The sequence below is a fragment of the Triticum aestivum genome, chromosome 5D, assembly GCF_018294505.1.
Source record: "Triticum aestivum cultivar Chinese Spring chromosome 5D, IWGSC CS RefSeq v2.1, whole genome shotgun sequence".
Lineage (NCBI taxonomy): Eukaryota > Viridiplantae > Streptophyta > Magnoliopsida > Poales > Poaceae > Triticum > Triticum aestivum.
Window position 1 is genome coordinate 402,099,652 of NC_057808.1, and position 15,877 is coordinate 402,115,528.

At 45.9% G+C, this 15,877-nt stretch overlaps 2 protein-coding genes across 3 annotated transcripts in view; one reads left to right on the plus strand and one right to left on the minus strand.

Annotated features, from left to right (window-relative positions):
- LOC123122153 (phospholipase A(1) LCAT3) overlaps positions 1-6,235 on the plus strand; it is a 40,342-nt gene extending 34,107 nt beyond the window's left edge. The window contains exons 1-11 of one of the 2 annotated variants that reach the window (XM_044542291.1): positions 1,546-1,921; positions 2,033-2,124; positions 3,157-3,284; positions 3,417-3,552; positions 3,633-3,684; positions 3,773-3,873; positions 3,987-4,163; positions 4,660-4,817; positions 5,215-5,269; positions 5,363-5,416; positions 5,761-6,235. In XM_044542291.1, the coding sequence (XP_044398226.1) occupies positions 1,624-1,921; positions 2,033-2,124; positions 3,157-3,284; positions 3,417-3,552; positions 3,633-3,684; positions 3,773-3,873; positions 3,987-4,163; positions 4,660-4,817; positions 5,215-5,269; positions 5,363-5,416; positions 5,761-5,949 (1,440 nt within the window). In that variant the 5' untranslated portion in view covers positions 1,546-1,623 and the 3' untranslated portion in view covers positions 5,950-6,235. Of the gene's footprint in view, positions 1-1,545; positions 1,922-2,032; positions 2,125-3,156; positions 3,285-3,416; positions 3,553-3,632; positions 3,685-3,772; positions 3,874-3,986; positions 4,164-4,659; positions 4,818-5,214; positions 5,270-5,362; positions 5,417-5,760 lie in introns of those variants that run through there. The other variant, XM_044542292.1, reaches the window with a different exon arrangement.
- Positions 6,236-12,147: 5,912 nt separating this feature from the next.
- LOC123122154 (phospholipase A(1) LCAT3) lies at positions 12,148-14,773 on the minus strand. The gene is made up of 3 exons (XM_044542293.1): positions 14,363-14,773; positions 14,168-14,259; positions 12,148-13,132 (listed from the first exon to the last, which is right to left on the minus strand). The coding sequence occupies exons 1-3, from the start codon at positions 14,658-14,660 to the stop codon at positions 12,956-12,958; spliced, it is 567 nt and encodes a 188-aa protein (XP_044398228.1). The 5' UTR covers positions 14,661-14,773; the 3' UTR covers positions 12,148-12,955.
- Between the last annotated feature and the right edge of the window lie 1,104 nt (positions 14,774-15,877).

Below are 15,877 nucleotides of genomic sequence, written 5' to 3' on the forward strand. Positions count from 1 at the left end.
TAGGTAGGGCTGCGACGTGTTGATCTTCCGAGGCCGGGCATTGACCCCAGAAAGGCCTGCAGGGAAGATATATATTCGAATACCGTGTCCTCGGTAATGGACGTTCAGACTTGTATCCTGATCTTATACAACTAGAAATGGATACTTGATATGGGATGGATATGTGGCCCCGGGATTGCTTTCTCGTAGGGAGTCGAGGAAGGATCTCTGGGCGTTGATACTACAACATGTTTGTTAAATATAAACTGCTATTCTTTACTCTTCTACATGCTGCAAGACGCTTGGAGCTCCTTGAAGATGCTAGTCTTCGATAGGCTAGGCCTTCCCCTCTATTCTGGCATTCTGCAGTTCAGTCCACAGATACAGCCCTTCCATTTGATATCAATGCATACTTAGTATAGATTTGATGCTTGCGAGTACTTTGGATGAGTACTCACGGTTGCTTTGCTACCCCTTTTCCCCCTTCTTTCTTCTTTCCGGTTGTTGCAACCAGTTGGTGGATCCCTGGAGTCAGATGCCACCGCCGACGGATGCTACTGCATGGAGGCCGCCAAAGATCAGGAGTAGTTAGGAGGTCCCAGGCAGGAGGCCTTGCCTCTTCGATCGTTGCTGTTTTTGTGTTTGCCTTCTTAAGGCATCCTTGTCTAACTTTATGTCTGTACTCAGATATTGTTGCTTCCGCTGACTCTTGTGTATCGAGCTTGTATTCGAGCCCTCGAGGCCCCTGGCTTGTAATATGAAGCTTGTATTATTTTAATTTATGTCTAGAGTTGTGTTGTGATATCTTCCCGTGAGTCCCTGATCTTGGTCGTACACATTTTCGTGCATGATTAGTGTACGGTCGAGACGGGGGCGTCACATACAAAAGGCATGTTTGATTGTGTTTATATTTTTTTATTGTTTCTACCTTGATTTTTATATGAATCTTCTTTGTTCTACTTTAGTGGATGTGTCCTAAAGAGTAGAACCTCTTTAACCTACACCAAGAAAAAGAGTGGTGAAGCTGACGAGGTCGTAAAACGAATGATAAAACAAGAGCGCAATGTGTAGGTCACAAACTCAGTTTCTGGGAGGTACTAAAAGAGTGTGTTGTTTCACAAAAATGAAAAATATATATAGTTGGTGCTAAAAAATAAAAATGCTTTGTGCGTATAGCACATCATCCCCCATCGAATTAATTTATACAACATTTTTCTATATACATTCGAATACTGTACACTTTTTTTAGGGGGTTTATAAATATACTGTACACATTTTCTCGATGCTGTTTGCGTCCATGCCGGACGCGTAGCAGGAGGGCCGTCCCGTTCTTTTAAATCGGATCCACCTTATCTCCTCCGGCGGTATGGTATTATTTTTTTTCTATTGTATCGATCTTTTTTTTTAGAGAATATTCTATGGTATCGATCGAACCACCCGTCGTGGATCCTCGCTGGGCACACGCGAACCGTCGGATCCGGCCCGTTGCTGGTCCCACCACCCGCCTGCCAGTCCACCCGGGCTGACCGGGCGTTGCTGCGAGAGAACGGCACCGTTATTTTATTAGCCGTTTATTAGCGCCCCCATGGCCCATGGCCGGCGCACCGGGAGCGCGAACACTGGCAGCGGCAGGCAGGCACCACCATGCTCGGCGCCGTCCTCCGGATGCGGCTCCGCGTGCTCCGCCGCCACCTCCGCCTCCGCCTCCACGGCCGCAGGCGGCGGCGGCGCTGTCGGTCCCGGAGAGGGGGCGGCGGCGCGGCGGGGGGCGAGGAGGAGGGGGCGCGCGAGCCGGTGCTGCTCGTGTCCGGGATGGGCGGGTCCGTGCTGCACGCGCGGCGGCGGTCCGACCCCAAGTTCGACCTCCGGGTCTGGGTGCGCATCCTCCTCGCCGACCTCGAGTTCAAGAAGTACCTCTGGTCGCTCTACAACGCCCAAACCGGTGGGTTGTGGCTTGGCTTGTCTGTGTTCCCCAGCTGTTCGATGAAACGTTTCGGTGCACTCGGGGGGTGGTTGATTTGATCGAGGTGTCTTCTGGTGGCTTCTTGCGCAGGGTATGTGGAATCGTTGGACGACGATGTGGAGATTGTGGTGCCGGACGACGATCATGGGCTGTTCGCCATCGACGTTCTCGATCCTTCCTGGGTGAGTGGGCTTATGGTTGCTAGTTCAGTGAATGGAGTTCAATGGTAGATCTTTTCTTCCGTTCGTTCGATGAACTGTACGCTGGCTATAGGGTTTTTTTTTTTGCCCCTTTTTGTGAGCATGGCCAGTGGGAGTTTTTTGGGGGTGATTCTTGTGACACTTGGTGTCTGTTAATTGGGGCAAATGGGAAGGGAGAAGAGGAAGTGGACATATAGAGATAGAGGGATCAGTGATGGATATCCGTTTCGTACTGTCGTATGGAGAGCTTTCTTGTCCTTTTAGCTTACTAGTGCTCTCGGAGAATGGATAACAGGATAGGGACAAGCATTTGGTACATATGGACTGTAAATTGCATTTAGATTGTGAACCGACTAGGATGAAAATCTGGATTTATGTGGACCACGATTGCTTACCACAGGACAAAAATAGTGAGCCGGAGCTATTATAGTCCATCAAATTTGTATTTATATTCTCTTAACTTCAAGGAATGAAGCCATGCTTTCGCTCATGAAATGTTCAGTCAAATGATCTATGCAGTATATGAGGAATCGCAGGGCTGGAACTGGTAGCTGAAAATGGAGCATTGAGACAGTGATAATACATGCCAAGTTGCTAACGTACCTGCATGTCATATCAACAAGATTTGTGTTCGAACAATTAATCCATCGGTGAAACTGATGCTTATCCTACTTGATTGCTCTTGGTACTTAAACATTTTGACGTTGATTTCAGGTAGAATTAATTCCGTAACTGCTGAGTTTGAAACGAAAATAAACATTTTTTGTATTGTAGAAATATTGGATAGGGAATTTTACTTAAAAATGGTATCTTAGCTGCTGATACCGAATGAGTTCACTTCAAGAATTCATGGGATGGCTAATCCCTCATAGAGGGTATTTAATCATGTAATTCAAATCATTATTCAAGAAGCGAATTCCCTTTCTGAATTAATTGCCGTCTCTGATTTAACCAGTTGTTGCAAAGAGCATAATTTTTGTGATCTGATTTGTGCCCCATCTCTCTTAACTTCAGTTTGTAGAGCTACTGCATCTGACTATGGTGTATCATTTCCATGATATGATTGATATGCTCCTTGACTGTGGATACGAGAAAGGAACAACACTATTTGGATATGGTTATGATTTTCGTCAAAGCAACAGGTACAATCCTCTAAATCAACACTTAAGTGGGTTCATCTGGATGCTATAATCAGTAGCATAAAAAGTGGCTTAGCCTAAAACATGTTCTGTTTCACAAGCACAAGGTGCTGTAACGATGGTTTTATCTGGCAGGATAGACAAAGCAATGGCTGGTTTGAGAGCAAAACTTGAGACGGCTTACAAGGCCTCTGGTGGGAAAAAAGTAAACATAATCTCCCATTCTATGGGAGGATTGCTAGTACGCTGTTTCATGTCTATGAATCATGATGTGAGTTTTCTTGTTTGATATGCCACTTTGCCTATGCAGCCAAAATTCGTTTCTCAAATCTTTCCATTTCATTTTTCTAGATATTTTCGAAGTATGTCAATAAATGGATTTGCATTGCTTGTCCATTTCAAGGTAATGCACTTTCAGTCAATTGATATATTCTGTCACTTCTCACCTTTGATAGGATACACTTCTCATATTAGTTCTCATATCTTGGCAGGTGCCCCAGGATGCATCAATGATTCTCTTCTAACTGGACTGCAGTTTGTTTATGGTTTTGAAAGTTTCTTTTTCGTTTCTCGATGGGCGATGCACCAACTGGTAATTTCTTGACCATGTTGCATCTAAGCTTCATGAACTCATCAATGTTTGCTACTGTACAGTAGCTATTCCATGCCATCTAAAAATAATCTCTGCCTCTTCACTTTATGTAGCTGGTTGAGTGCCCATCAATCTACGAAATGCTGCCAAATCCAAACTTTGAGTGGAAGGAAAAACCAATCGTTCAGGTTTGGCGAAAGAATCCTGAAAAGGATGGAACAGTAAAGCTAGTTTTGTATGAAGCAACTGATTGTGTTTCTCTGTTTGAAGAAGCTTTACAAAATAATGAGGTATTCATACTCACTTCTACATGTTTTTGATATAATAATGCCATTTTTGTTGTATACTGGCCATGCAAGCTCATTTACTAGAGACAAGAAACATCCAGACACAGACTTATTGTAATACGCATGAAAATCACATGTACATTGTCCAGTACATTAATTTCATAGTATACACATTATTTGTAGATTCCAGATATTTTTTACTTTCGACAGTCAGGGTCTTAGGGACAATATGCACTACAAATGAATTTATTCTTTGTGGTAGTGGCAGTGCACTATGCATGTTTCCTTTGATTGTTATGTCGTGTTTAACCTATAAATGTAATGAACTATTCAGACATTCCCACTTTATCTTGTTTTATTCTCGGAAAAACTTTTCCTTCCATTAATTTTTTCTAACAAGTGGAAGTTGATGTAACTCTTGCATGAAGCTATATAATGTATTTTTTGACTCTTAGTCAGCTACTTGTTTGATACTCCATTCTATTTTTTCTATCTGTAGCTCAATTATAATGGGAAGACAATTGCACTACCATTCAATATGTCCATCTACAAATGGGCTACTGAGACTCGCCGTATTCTCGAGAATGCTGAACTACCAGATACCGTGAGTTTTTATAGTATACATGGGACATCTTATGAAACACCATATGATGTTTGGTAAGTATTATGATGGCAATTAATACTAACATCGTGTGTTTTTAACTTTTTATACTGTTCTAGAAATGATAGTGTGAGATTCATCATTATTGTTAGGGTACGTGAGATTCATTATTATTGTTAGGGTACTATAACTCTAGTGTTGCTCATTAGTTGGGAGCTTTCGATACAGTAGCTGATATGATTGAATAAGAATGAAGCAATTTCCTGTTGATGTTCGCTTCACAGTAGTTGACTTTAAGCTTCAAAACAAGTGCTATCAGCTTATATTTCAGTATTTTTTTTCCTTCTGCAACGATAACACAGAGTTGTTTTCTTTTAGATAAATTCAGAAGCTGATGAATCTGATAGCAAATGTACTGCGTTTCATTCCTCCTGGCTTTCCTTTTTTGCACAGCTATGGCTCTGAAAGCTCCCCAATTGGAGATCTCTCAGAAGTGTGCCGCACAGTGGTACTGTCTTCCGTTACTTGAAGTCTGACACGTTCTTGTTGGAATCTTGCAATGTCTGTTTATGGTAATGACATGTGATTATCCTATTGTCAGCCTACATACACATATGTGGATGGAGATTGCACCGTTCCTGTCGAATCAGCCACGGTAACCATTCTTTCTGTCATAGTGAAGTATGCCAACTATCTAGTTGCAAAAACATCTTATATTGTGGGACGAAGGGAGTATCTGTTTTAAAAGCAGAAGCTTTGGTGCACTAAGCTGTACTTTAGCTGATACTCCTCTAACACGGGGTCCGGCAACGGTGGTTACGCCTGTGTTGCACAAATCATCTTACATTCTGCAATGTGTTTCTGTTCCTTGTCGGACGATAACATATCTATTTACAACTGATTTTATCAGATAGCGTGGCTTATTGTGCCTAACCTTGCCATTCACAATATTGAATTTACAAGCTTCCCCTGCACCTATGCATCTATATTTGCTGACAGGCTGATGGGTTCCCAGCGAAAGAAAGGGTAGGCGTCAGGGCCGACCACCGAGGGCTGCTGTGTGATGAGAATGTGTTCAAGCTTCTCAAGAAATGGCTCGGCGTAAGTGAGAACGCACGGGGTAGGGTGTCGAAATCGCAAATCATGGACATGCCCCCAGAGAGGATCCCTGATCAGGCCAGTCTCTGATAGATATGGCATCGATTTCTTCGAGGGAACGGTTATTTTGGTCCTTTCCCTTGAAGAGACGGGCACGCGATGTACCGGTAATTGTGTACAAAATTTATCTACCATGTGGAACATTGTGAAAAACTTCATGGGCATATATTACGTTGTAGTATATCAATATATCATATGTGCCTGGAAACTTCTGCAAAATAGTGTTGCCCGCCTCCTTGGATGTCCACTGATTGGACGTTGGGCTCTTGTAACTATAACCTCAAGCGTCCAGGAGGTATTTGGTGAGTTACCTTGATTCCTTGGTTGGACTTAAAATTGATCTATCTTCTGATCCGAGCAAAGGGAAGTCCTTAGTTACATATGACAGGCCACTTAAAAAATTCACATGTTCGAATAGTTGAGAGCACTCCTGTCAATTGGTGTCCCCCTATGGCTGGCTGGGTGAAACTGAATACTGATGGGCCCTTTGCAGAAAATGGTACGGCTGGTGCGGGGATGGTGCTGCGAGATGATAGAGGTAATGTCATCTACTCAGCTTGTAGGGAGCTTTTTTCATGCCGAGAAATTCTTGAGGCTGAGTTGTGTGCTTGCATGGAAGGCCTGTCTTTTGCAATTCAGAGAAGCGACTTGCCGATCATTATTGAGATGGACTCCATTGTTGCAGTTAAGCTGATTCAAGCGATAGATATTGATAGATCGATCTACTCTTCTTTAGTTAAAGAAATTAGACACCTGATGTATTACTCATATAAATCGTATGCAAAATAAGGTTAGCGATAGCTTAGTAAAGTTTGCTAGACAAGAGGGCAGAACAATGACCTGGGTTGGCTCAGGCCCATCAGTTTCTTTAGAGCTAGCCGAGGCTGATTGTAAGGACATTGAGATTTGAGTAATACAAAGATTTTACCCGCAAAAAAACCCCTCATAGAAGGCTTGTACTCTCTCATCTTTTCAATGCAATGGAACGCAAAGATCCTTTTGCGCTTTCTAAAAAAAATAGAAAAATAATAACTATTTTTATCAGACGTAACGACCGCTTCTCCACCGGCCTTTCCCCGTCCCCTTGCCTCCTTTTTTTTCGATAAAGGATATTTTTTTATTGACTCATAATGTAGCATCGAGGGATACAATCATAATGAGTACAACACCCGGCCTCTGCATAGCTAGGATGCACACAGCCAACACTAACACACACAAATAATCACGTCCGCGTGGAGCAAAGTCATACAAGACCGAAGCTATGGCAGACGGAGTGATAAAAAGAAAAATTCCTGAAGCGATTCGACAATATACGGTGGTGACCATCGGCACCCATCATCTATTGACAACACAAGGAATACGAGAAAGGTTCTTCAAAAGCGACGCCTCCAGGAAGGGAACGACACACAAGCGCCGCCGTCGCCGGATTCAACCACCAAAGGTCAAACCATGGGTTTTCACCCTGAAGATCAAGTCCGAGCAAACTCCAAACAATGCCTTCATCAGGGTAACGACGCAAAGAACGCCGCCATTGTCAGGTACAACCAACTAGGGTTGAACCTAGGGTTTTTACCCTGGAACTCGAGACCGGGTACTCGAGAAGTACCACCCAATCAAAGTCATCCTTTGTTTTCTCCTCCACTTTACGCAATCCCTGCAACAGCATACGTGCAAGAGCCGCTCACCATGACGAAGCCTTTAACGGGGAAAGAACATCAGCACCACCAAAATCCTGAGATTCTCCGGCGGCGCCGCATCATCCTCACAAATGGCAGCTGATGGTTGATCTGCATCAGACGACACCACCATGTGACGCCACTAACTCCACCGTCCTCGCCTGTGGCAGCATGACCGCGAACGATCCAACGCCGAAGTGACGCGACGCTCCAGGCCACAATCAACAACAGCTTCGTGCCGCCGGCTGCAGATCTGACTGATCCAGGTGAACATTATTGTTTTCGCTAGATCGATGGTCGAACCGCAGTACCCGACCAGTCACCGTCGTCCCGCAGATGCCAGAATCAGAGGCCACTCAGCCTTGCGCCCAAGCCCGATGGAAGACCATCATGACCGCCGCCTTCCTGCGGCTGCACGGTCGATGGCCCATGGCTGCTGCGGATTGACTTGGTTGCTTGGTGCACCCACATCTCGCTGAACTGGACATCTTAAGGGAAATCCGAGGCAGCCGCCCAAGCATGAATCGGTGTTGCCGCTGCAATGTCCGCCTTCAGAGCATCTGGTCACCTCACACGCATCATCAAACACCACGGGAACGGAGCGCTCCGTCCCCTTGCCTCCTATCGCCGGCTCCGGCATCTACCCGGTTTCCTCTCGTTGTGCGCTCTTTGTGCTTTGTCTTTTACTGTATTTTTATTTGTGTCCATGGCAGTGGAGAAGCCACCGTTTCAAAATAAGTTTCTCCGGCTTCATCCCCGTCCTGGCAGCGTCTTCTCCGACAGCTAGGCTGATGTGCGGACGGGGAAGCCTCTGCCCCAGGCAAGTTTCTTACGCGGTGTTTAAAACGAAGATTCAGGCTAGTGGATAAGCCTTTATAAAAAAAATTTTTTTTGCCTCGTCCCAACATTCTTGTTTGTATCTCTAAAGATAAGATATTAGAGCATCTTCAGCCATGTATCTCTAATTCGATCCCTTAAACGCCCGCGGACGCGTCCGCTTTGAGCCCCTATTTGTTCGCCCGCACAATCACACTTTTCATTTTCTTCCTCACATGTCTGGTCATGTGCATGTGATTGGTGAAGATGAAGAGAGAAAAAGAAAAGAATAAAGAAAGAAAGAGAAAAGATGGTCCGGGATGGGGTGGCATCAAATGTGGTGGTCCGTGATCCCTCATATCCTCCACATATTTGAGATGGATATGAGGATTCGCAGATAGTCCGGACGTATAGGGATGATATGAGGTGTTCGGTTGGATAACGTTTTTCCTTCTTTCTCCTATCTGGTCACTGATCGGACGCGTCCGGGGGAGATTGTTTGAGGCGCCCGGCTGTAGATGCTCTTTAGCTCTCTGGGAAGCCCCCTATGTCACCTCATGTTTCAGTTTTCTTCTTCTTAGACGCATTTAACAATTATGCTCGCGGCATGAGTTTCACCGGCCCTAGGATACGTGGTTTTGTTCGTGCGTTGAGCATAGCGGAGATACGTGCCATCAAACTTTTGACATGTTACTTTCATATGGCCGTAGTCCAAACAACGTTTCTAACGCTCCTCCATTCTCCACCAAATTTCATGAAAACAAAGACCACGAGAGAGTGTGGGAGCCCCGGATCTTTGGTTCTGGCATGAAGATACGGGTAGGAGTTCTTGGCGGCGTTGCGGAGGAATAATGTTGCCGGAGTTCCATCCCCATCCCGGCAATGTCACTTGTGGCGGAGTCGGGGGGAGCTTCCGACGGTGTGTGCTCTCGGATCCATGGATTCGTTGAGCTTTGGTGCTCTAGGTATGGTTGTTCCCGGTATGGAGGAGCACATGGATATGTGATTTCAGCGTCAACTTTGGCGATCTTTCGGCCAAGGCGATGATCCAGCAGGATCGGTGCTTCGATGACTTCTCGTCCGCGTGAACTACAAGGTCAGCCTGACTCTGGTTTGCGAGGGGCAGCGGCGGCGCGCCATCAGCACGTTGGGGTGGAAGACGATGGCCAGTTCCCTGTGAACTGTGTTGTAATTTCTTCTTTTCTCGAGGGGTGCTCTGTAATGGTGTGTGCTGATTAATAGATCTACCCAAATGATAACGCCAACACGTGTGGCACGAAGCATCATGGCCCAAACGCCTCCATTACCATTCATTTTGCCACGTCAAAACAGATGACATCAGCGGGAATCTTTTTGGTTTTCGGCTAAAAAATGTTTTATCTCCTAATTAAAAATCCGTTTTCACCATTAAATCTGTCTCGACGAGATCTTTAAAACTAGATCACATGTTGATATGTTTCAATGAAATTTTTTTGAACAAAAGTTGCCATGATGTTTACACTGTAGTTGCCATAGTGTTTAGACTAAAGTTACCATGTGGCAATCTTAGTTTATAGATCATGGCAATTTTAGTATTTTGACCATGACAATTCCAGTACTTTGACCATGGAAATTATTTTTTGTATGAACCATGGCAATTTTAAGTGCATGTATCATGGCAATTTTAGTTTATGGTTTATGGCAAGTCTAGTTTCTTAATTCTCGTTTTATAATATGTCAAAATTTACTTTTGAAGGTAGAAGAAAAAATAGCTGAAACATATCACGGCAACTTCGGTATAAACACCATGACAATTTATGTGCAATAGACATGACAACTTTTAACTCCCCAAAAAAATATCATCGAAACATATTGAGATCTAGTTTCGAAGATCTCGTCGCGATGGATTTAATAGTGAAAATGGATCTTCAATCGGATTTTTCATTTAAGGGATAAAACATTTAAAAAACTGAAAATCTAAAAAGATTCCCACATGCATGCATGCGATGACGTGGCGCAATCTGTGTGTTATAGGGCGTGTGGGCGGGTGTTGCTCTCATCACACGTGTGGGCGTTATCAGGGTCCTAGATCTATGCGTTTTTTCGCAAAAGAAAAGAAAAAGAAAAATATCAAAGATACAAAGTAAGAGAAATGAGCCTAGCTCAACAAGACTTAAGTCTCCACAAAAGAAGCAACTATCGGCGAATCGTAAACGCATAAAAATAGGGCATAAAAAGAAGAGCGGCACAGCAAGACGTGCATGCGCTTTTAGTGTGTTGTTTGTATCTGATCAATGTATATATATCCAAAATAACAATAGTATGGGTTCTGGGGTTCTTTCCGTTGGGCTAAGAGGTTGAAGTAACACCTTCGTTTGGAGTGGACGGACTCCAAACGATTATTACCTTATCGTCACTCATTGTCAATCCAAGCCGTTCGTTTCTGATCAACTGAAACGGAAAAGACTTCCAGTCACCTTACGCATAGTTTATGCCTAGTTTGGCAACACGGTTTTTATACATCTCAATATTTCAATGTATGGACACGGAATACTTTAACTTTTTTTTTGCGAGGGAAAGGAGAATTCATTAATTAAGCTGCAGCCATGTCTGCATTACATAGGTCCGGAACCTCGTTCGGACCGGATCAAAGCTACACCGCAGTGCGCTTCTTTATTTGGCAAAGTTTGTTAAAAAGTGACTAACATCGTTTTGTTCTCGCCTCATAAGCTTAACTAAGAATTCACTACGTTCCTGAAGACACGAATTAATCTCACGGATCAACATCATATGCTTCGACTGGTTGCCATTACCTCCCTCGATCAGTTTTGTCACTTCCGCGCAGTCCGTTTGAATCACAAAAGGCAGCTCAGACCACTGGGTAGCGAGGGAGACGCCTTCTGAACATGCAGCAAGTTCAGACTCGAGCGGTGATGCACACTGCCTTAGCTCACGACAAGACAAAAAATAATATCTCCATGTTCATCTCGGAGGACCATGCCAGCTCCTGCAGTCCCCTCTTTAGAGCATCTCCAACAGCCGTGCCAAAAAGCACGCGTGCGGGGTAAACCGAGTTTTTAGCGCGCGTGGGACGTTTCGGCGCGCTCCAGCGGTGGCGGGAAAGTCGTGCGCACGGGAACAGTTTGCGCGCGCGCGAAAAGGCGGCAGGTCGCGCGCTATTTTTGGCGTATCGCTTCCGGCGCGCCTATAAAATGCGGCGCTCGCCACGCGTCTATTCCACACACTTCTCTTCCTCTTCCGCTGCCACGCGCGCCTCCACCGCTTTCTCGGTTGCTTCCGCTGCCACGCGCGCCACCGCTCCAGCGCCCCGCCACCGACGCGCCACCATGCCGCCGCGCCGCCGAGGAGCGTCGGGCTACCGCGGCGTCCGCCAGCGCCCAACGGCGGGTTCTACGCCGAGATACGGTCCGGCCAACTCCGGCTCGGCCTCGGCACCTTCGAGACGGCGCACGAGGCCGCCTGCGCGTACGACGCCGCGGCGTGGCGCCTAGGCAGGCCGTGCCCGCAGAAGAACTTCCACGACGTCCACACCCTCCAGCAGGCGCTGGACGTCGCCCCGCCGCCTCGTCTTCGCACGGCACAAGACCGTGCGGAGCATGCTGAGCGGCAGCGCCGCCTCCTCGTCGCCCATGAGGACGAGCGGACCATGGCGGAGTGGCGCCGACGCCACCCGGAGGACGTCACCTACGAGCAAGCCTACTGGGCAAGGCGCCGCGAGGACACACAAAGGCGCCGCGACGAGCGGTTGGATAGGCGTCGGCGAAAGGCTCTAGCGATATCGCAGGGCGACATCGTTCAAAATGGTGGGAAGTCGATCTTTTCGGCTGATGATGACCGTTGGTTGGACATGTGGATCGATACCTCGGACCAGACCAGCGAGGATGGCGGCGATGACGATGACGACTGGGAGTAGGCTGTAGTTGCGTATGTAGTTGCACCATCTAGTAGTTTTTTTTTATGTCGTTGCACTATTTAGTAGTAGTTTTTCTATCTATCTATGCTATGGAACTATGTAAAATATCTATGTATCGTTTTTTTTATCTATGAATTTTATTTATCATTTTATTAAAAAAATGTACGCAATGTTTAGCGCGCGCTGCATTTTAGTGCGGCCGCTGGAGCTACGCACGCGCGCTCAATTTTGACGCATCTGCTGAAGCCACCGCTGTCGGCCGCGCCAAACCAGGCGAACGGCGCGCGCCAAATGCGTTTTTTGCGCGCGGCGCGTTGCGCGGCTGTTGGAGATGCTCTTAGCAGAGAAGGACCCGTCTATGTTGAGCGCTGCCCAGCCGGCCGGCGGTGCCTCCCATTTTAGTGCTGGTGGCTTTTCCTGTTGTACATATGATAACAATTTCCTGCTGGGCAGTGGCGCAGCCACCATCTTTCCTTTGATATGATCTCCATGAGGGTACGCCTGGACGGCCAGCAATGAGTTGATGTAGCTGCTTAGGAATCTGGTCAAGGCTTCAACCGGCGGTGGTCGTTTGTCGTGGACGATCTCATTTCTCACATGTTTTAGGCTAAGCCACTTTTTATGCTACTGATTATAGCATCCAAATGAACCCACTTAAGTGTTGATTTAGAGGATTGTACCTGTTGCTTTGACGAAAATCATAACCATATCCAAATAGTGTTGTTCCTTTCTCGTATCCACAGTCAAGGAGCATATCAATCATATCATGGAAATGATACACCATAGTCAGATGCAGTAGCTCTACAAACTGAAGTTAAGAGAGATGGGGCACAAATCAGATCACAAAAATTATGCTCTTTGCAACAACTGGTTAAATCAGAGACGGCAATTAATTCAGAAAGGGAATTCGCTTCTTGAATAATGATTTGAATTACATGATTAAATACCCTCTATGAGGGATTAGCCATCCCATGAATTCTTGAAGTGAACTCATTCGGTATCAGCAGCTAAGATACCATTTTTAAGTCAAATTCCCTTTCCAATATTTCTACAATACAAAAAATGTTTATTTTCGTTTCGAACTCAGCAGTTACGGAATTAATTCCACCTGAAATCAACGTCAAAATGTTTAAGTACCAAGAGCAATCAAGTAGGATAAGCATCAGTTTCACCGATGGATTAATTGTTCGAACACAAATCTTGTTGATATGACATGCAGGTACGTTAGCAACTTGGCATGTATTATCACTGTCTCAATGCTCCATTTTCAGCTACCAGTTCTAGCCCAGTGATTCCTCATATACTGCATAGATCATTTGACTGAACATTTCATGAGCGAAAGCATGACTTCATTCCTTGAAGTTAAGAGAATATAAATACAAATTTGATGGACTATAATAGCTCCGGCTCAGTATTTTTTTTCCTGTGGTAAGCAACCATGGTCCACATAAATCCATTTTTTTCATCCTAGTCGGTCCACAATCTAAATGCAATGTGCAGTCCATATGTACCAAATGCCTGTCCCTATCCTGTTATCTATTCTCCAAGAGCACTAGTAAGATAAAAGGACAAGAAAGCTCTCCATACGACAGTACGAAACGGATATCCATCACTGATCCCTCTATCTCTATATGTCCACTTCCTCTTCTCCCTTCCCATTTGCCCCAATTAACAGACACCAAGTGTCACAAGAATCGCCCCCAAAAAACTCCCACCGGCCATGCTCACAGAAAGGGGCAAAAAAAAAAAAATATATCGCCAGTGTACAGTTCATCGAACGAACGGAAGAAAAGATCTACCATTGAACTCCATTCACTGAACTAGCAACCATAAGCTCACTCACCCAGGAAGGATCGAGAACGTCGATGGCGAAGAGGCCATGATCGTCGCCCGGCACCACAATCTCCACATCGTCGTCCAACGACTCCACATACCCTGCGCGAGAAACCACCAGCAGAGAGAAGCCACCTCAATGAATCAACCACCAGCAGTGCAACGAAACGTTTCATCGAACAGCTGGAGACCACGGACAACCCACCGGTTTTGGCGTTGTAGAGCGACCAGAGGAACTTCTTGAACTCGAGGTCGGCGAGGAGGATGCGCACCCAGACCCGGAGGTCGAACTTGGGGTCGGACCGCCGCCGCGCGTGCAGCACCGACCCGCCCATCCCGGACACGAGCAGCACCGGCTCGCGCACCCCCTCCTCCTCGCCCCCCGCCGCGCCGCCGCCCCCTCTCCGGGACCGACAGCGCCGCCGCCGCCTGCGGCCGTGGAGGCGGAGGCGGAGGTGGCGGCGGAGCACGCGGAGCCGCATCCGGAGGACGGCGCCGAGCATGGTGGTGCCTGCCTGCCGCTGCCAGTGTTCGCGCTCCCGGTGCGCCGGCCATGGGCCATGGGGGCGCTAATAAACGGCTAATAAAATAACGGTGCCGTTCTCTCGCAGAAACGCCCGGTCAGCCCGGGTGGACTGGCAGGCGGGTGGTGGGACCAGCAACGGGCCGGACCCGACGGTTCGCGTGTGCCGAGCGAGGATCCACGACGGGTGGTTCGATCGATACCATAGAATATTCTCTAAAAAAAAGATCGATACAATAGAAAAAAAATAATACCATACCGCCGGAGGAGATAAGGTGGATCCGATTTAAAAGAACGGGACGGCCCTCCTGCTACGCGTCCGGCATGGACGCAAACAGCATCGAGAAAATGTGTACAGTATATTTATAAACCCCCTAAAAAAAGTGTACAGTATTCGAATGTATATAGAAAAATGTTGTATAAATTAATTCGATGGGGGATGATGTGCTATACATTAGCACAAAGCATTTTTATTTTTTGGCATCCAAGTATGGTTAAAAAAATCCAGTACAAAAGATGATTATCGAGAAAAGGTTGAGCACTTGCACGTCAGCTTCATTAACAATTTGACAATTCGAAGCAACCGGCTTAGAAAACGAATTAATCTTAATGATATTTGGCAGCGGGTTTTTTTTTCAAAACGTTTTGCAGCGTTTTTTCTCCTCATAAGATAGGAATCTCAGTTTCAGAAGCAACCAACTTAGAGAACGAATTAATCTTAGTGTTGTTTGGCAGTGTCTTTTCTCTTCATAGTTGAGGAATTTTAATTTCTGAATTCTATACTCATACAGTCGACATAGGAAATTTTTATACCACAAAAAGGAACTCATACAAGATAATCTGCATCACAAAAATTTCTAGGATGCGTACAAGATATGAATTCTTAATAGCATCTCAAATCACAAAATAAAACAACTAAATCTAATGTATAATTTCAAAACTGATACGAGATGAAAATCAAGAGAAATTAGTATATTGTGATGTGCTAACCTGCTAGTGTTGTTGGCTGAACCAGTTTAGTACGTTGCGTCGTCAACTCGCCGTATGAATCAGATTGTGAGAAGCAGAGTAGGCAGTAGGGTATCAGAATTAGACGGGCGGCAAGGGCACACAGCGGCGGCGGCGGCGGCTAATCTCTACCCAGGTACACGCTAATTACGAACAAAAAAAGGAGTCCCAAAGACTAGAGGCCTGTTC